Source organism: Octopus bimaculoides, chromosome 9 (assembly GCF_001194135.2).
Source record: "Octopus bimaculoides isolate UCB-OBI-ISO-001 chromosome 9, ASM119413v2, whole genome shotgun sequence".
In the NCBI taxonomy this organism is placed as follows: domain Eukaryota; kingdom Metazoa; phylum Mollusca; class Cephalopoda; order Octopoda; family Octopodidae; genus Octopus; species Octopus bimaculoides.
Genome location: NC_068989.1, coordinates 70316523 through 70319005, shown reverse-complemented (window position 1 = coordinate 70319005; position 2483 = coordinate 70316523). Strand labels below are relative to the sequence as shown.

At 33.4% G+C, this 2483-nt stretch overlaps 1 protein-coding gene across 1 annotated transcript in view; it reads left to right on the top strand.

Annotated features, from left to right (window-relative positions):
- The window catches only part of LOC106881654 (uncharacterized aarF domain-containing protein kinase 5), a 29823-nt gene that overhangs the window by 5755 nt on the left and 21585 nt on the right, over positions 1–2483 (top strand). The window contains exons 2-3 of the mRNA XM_014932119.2: positions 292–650; positions 1617–1881. Of these exons, the coding sequence (XP_014787605.1) occupies positions 343–650; positions 1617–1881 (573 nt within the window). The 5' untranslated portion in view covers positions 292–342. The remainder of the gene's footprint in view (positions 1–291; positions 651–1616; positions 1882–2483) is intronic.

Below are 2483 nucleotides of genomic sequence, written 5' to 3'. Positions count from 1 at the left end.
TATATATATATATTTTTATATAAGGGCATTATTCTGTAGTAATGCCCTTATATAACTATAAATAATATTCTTGGGAATAAACAATGATGCTTTTTTTCCCTTATGAAATTTTTTACACACAATCTTCCTGATAAAATTCTTGTAAAAGATTTTTATCCCATTATTGAATTAATTAAATATATATATATATATATATAAGTAAATTATATGCATGCATGTATGTTTGAACATAATTTAATTGTATATTTTATATATATATAAATATAATTTTATTTTTTACTCTTGTTTCAGTTATGCATCAGAAATATTCTCAGTTGTTTTAGCTGTGGCTCACATTCCATCATGTTGTGCAGAGGTCTCCATTCTGTAGTCCAAAATTTAAAGAACTATACTTTAAGTAAATCTTTAATTTCCAATGGCAGAAGTCTTCCTTGTCTTTTGAAGACCCCTGCTACTGGTTATCGTCACTTTGTCACTTCCAGATCAAGAGAGAAAAATAGAATCCTGGTGAAAAAGAGTTTCTGGAGACAGAGGTCTGTTGCTGGAACAGCAGTTGGAATTGTGGTTTCATCAATTTATTATATGTCGCTTGATGAACCAGACAGACGGAAAATTAGGGTGTCGTTAGGTGCCTTTCAACGCCTCCTTAGGTATGTTTCATTATATGTATTACTGTCTTTTTTTTTCTAAATTTTCAAATTAATATTTGAAACAGTGGATTATCATCTTCATCATCATCATCATTTAATGTTTGTTTTCCAAGCTAGCATGCATTAGATGATTCAACAAGAGCTGGAGAACCCAAGAATTGCATCAAGCTCCAGTGTCTTCTTTGGCATGGTTTCTATAGCTGGATGCCCTTCCAAATACCAAACATTGGTTCATAGTTTAAGTCCTGTTGAAGGCAATTTTGTTTTTCCTCACCACCAATATTATTAAATGTCTGTGTTTCATGTTGGCATGGGTTGGATGGTATGAGAAGATCTAATGGGTCCAAGGAATACAGTTAGTTGCCGTTGGCACTGATTTGGCCTGGCACCCACTCTGAGCAGCCTCAAATTAGAGGACTCCAAACCTAGTTGGGTGAAGTTTTAAGTTTTAAATTAGTCTACCCAGGTCATATTTTTGCTGTAAGATCTGCAACACATATCTTGGAATATTCAATTCTAGTAAATTAGCTGAAACCTAAATGTTTGGATCTTAATTTTTTCTTTTCAAGAAACATACCAACTTTTCTAAGGAATATTTTTTTTTCTATTTAGCAAAGGACATTATAACTTTCTTAGGATTAAAATGTTATTTCATATCTAAAATCAAAATTTTAAATCTATGTTTAAGTTCTTTACTTTGTATCTTGGAAGAGTCATTATGCCAATAAGAAACACTCACACACCGATTCAATTGCATTTCTCTTTATATAAAAAAAGAAGTGAAATAGAGCCAATGCATGTATTTCTAATAGGCATAATAACCCTCCCAGTGTACAATAGAATTTGTTTCAACATACCATTTCACATCAAGAATCTTGCAAATCAAATACAAAAATGAGACATTCTTTATTGTTTTTTTTTTATATATTCAGTTACTGATTTGTTGCTATTTTTTTCTTATTCCAGATCTATTTACGTTGGGGCCCAAATATCTTTTCTATATACTTGGAGATTGTATGGGTTAGATCCAGACAGTGATGAATACAGAGAAGCCATGAAATATTGCCATCAAAAAGCAGCAGAATGTCTTAAAGATGGTTGCTTGCAGAATGGTGGCGTCTATGTGAAACTTGGTCAAGGTCTGGTATCGTTGAACCATCTGTTACCCACTGAATATATCACTGTATTAAGTTCCCTTCAGGATAGAGCATTGTACAGAGGTGTTAATGAGGTAAGCACAAGACTAGCTGAAATAAATGTTCTATACAACATATTGAAGCTGACACATAAGTAGGTCGGTAGATCATGAGCTGGAAGCATTTACCAGTATCTTATTTGATAGAATTCTTCACAATATTTGTTCCGTTTCTGCAGTCTTAGTTCAAAATTCCACAAAGGTCAACTTTGCCTTTTGTTCTTTTTGAGGTTGATAAAAAAAGGACCAATGCAGTGTGTTGGGTTGGGCAAAACCTTTTTGCATCTGTTCCAAGGCTTTGCTTTCTAACAGTAACACTGGTGCCAAGCTGAATTGGCCCAAGTTGACAGCCTTTCTCTGGGATAGAAATTGGTGATATTGAGAGGAGAGACTTGTATACATGGGCAACTATCAGTCTTCTTCAAAAAATCTTGCCCATGTCTACAAATGCATGGTTAACATTAACTGACAGAGACCCCATGATTTCTATTACACTGACACCTTTAACAAGTGTCTCCTACTATAACTCAAAGCCAAGGAAAGACTTCTGAATAGATTTGGATGATAGAAACTGAAAGCAGCCTGCATATATATATAGAGAGAGTGACCACCATCATATATATATATATATATATATA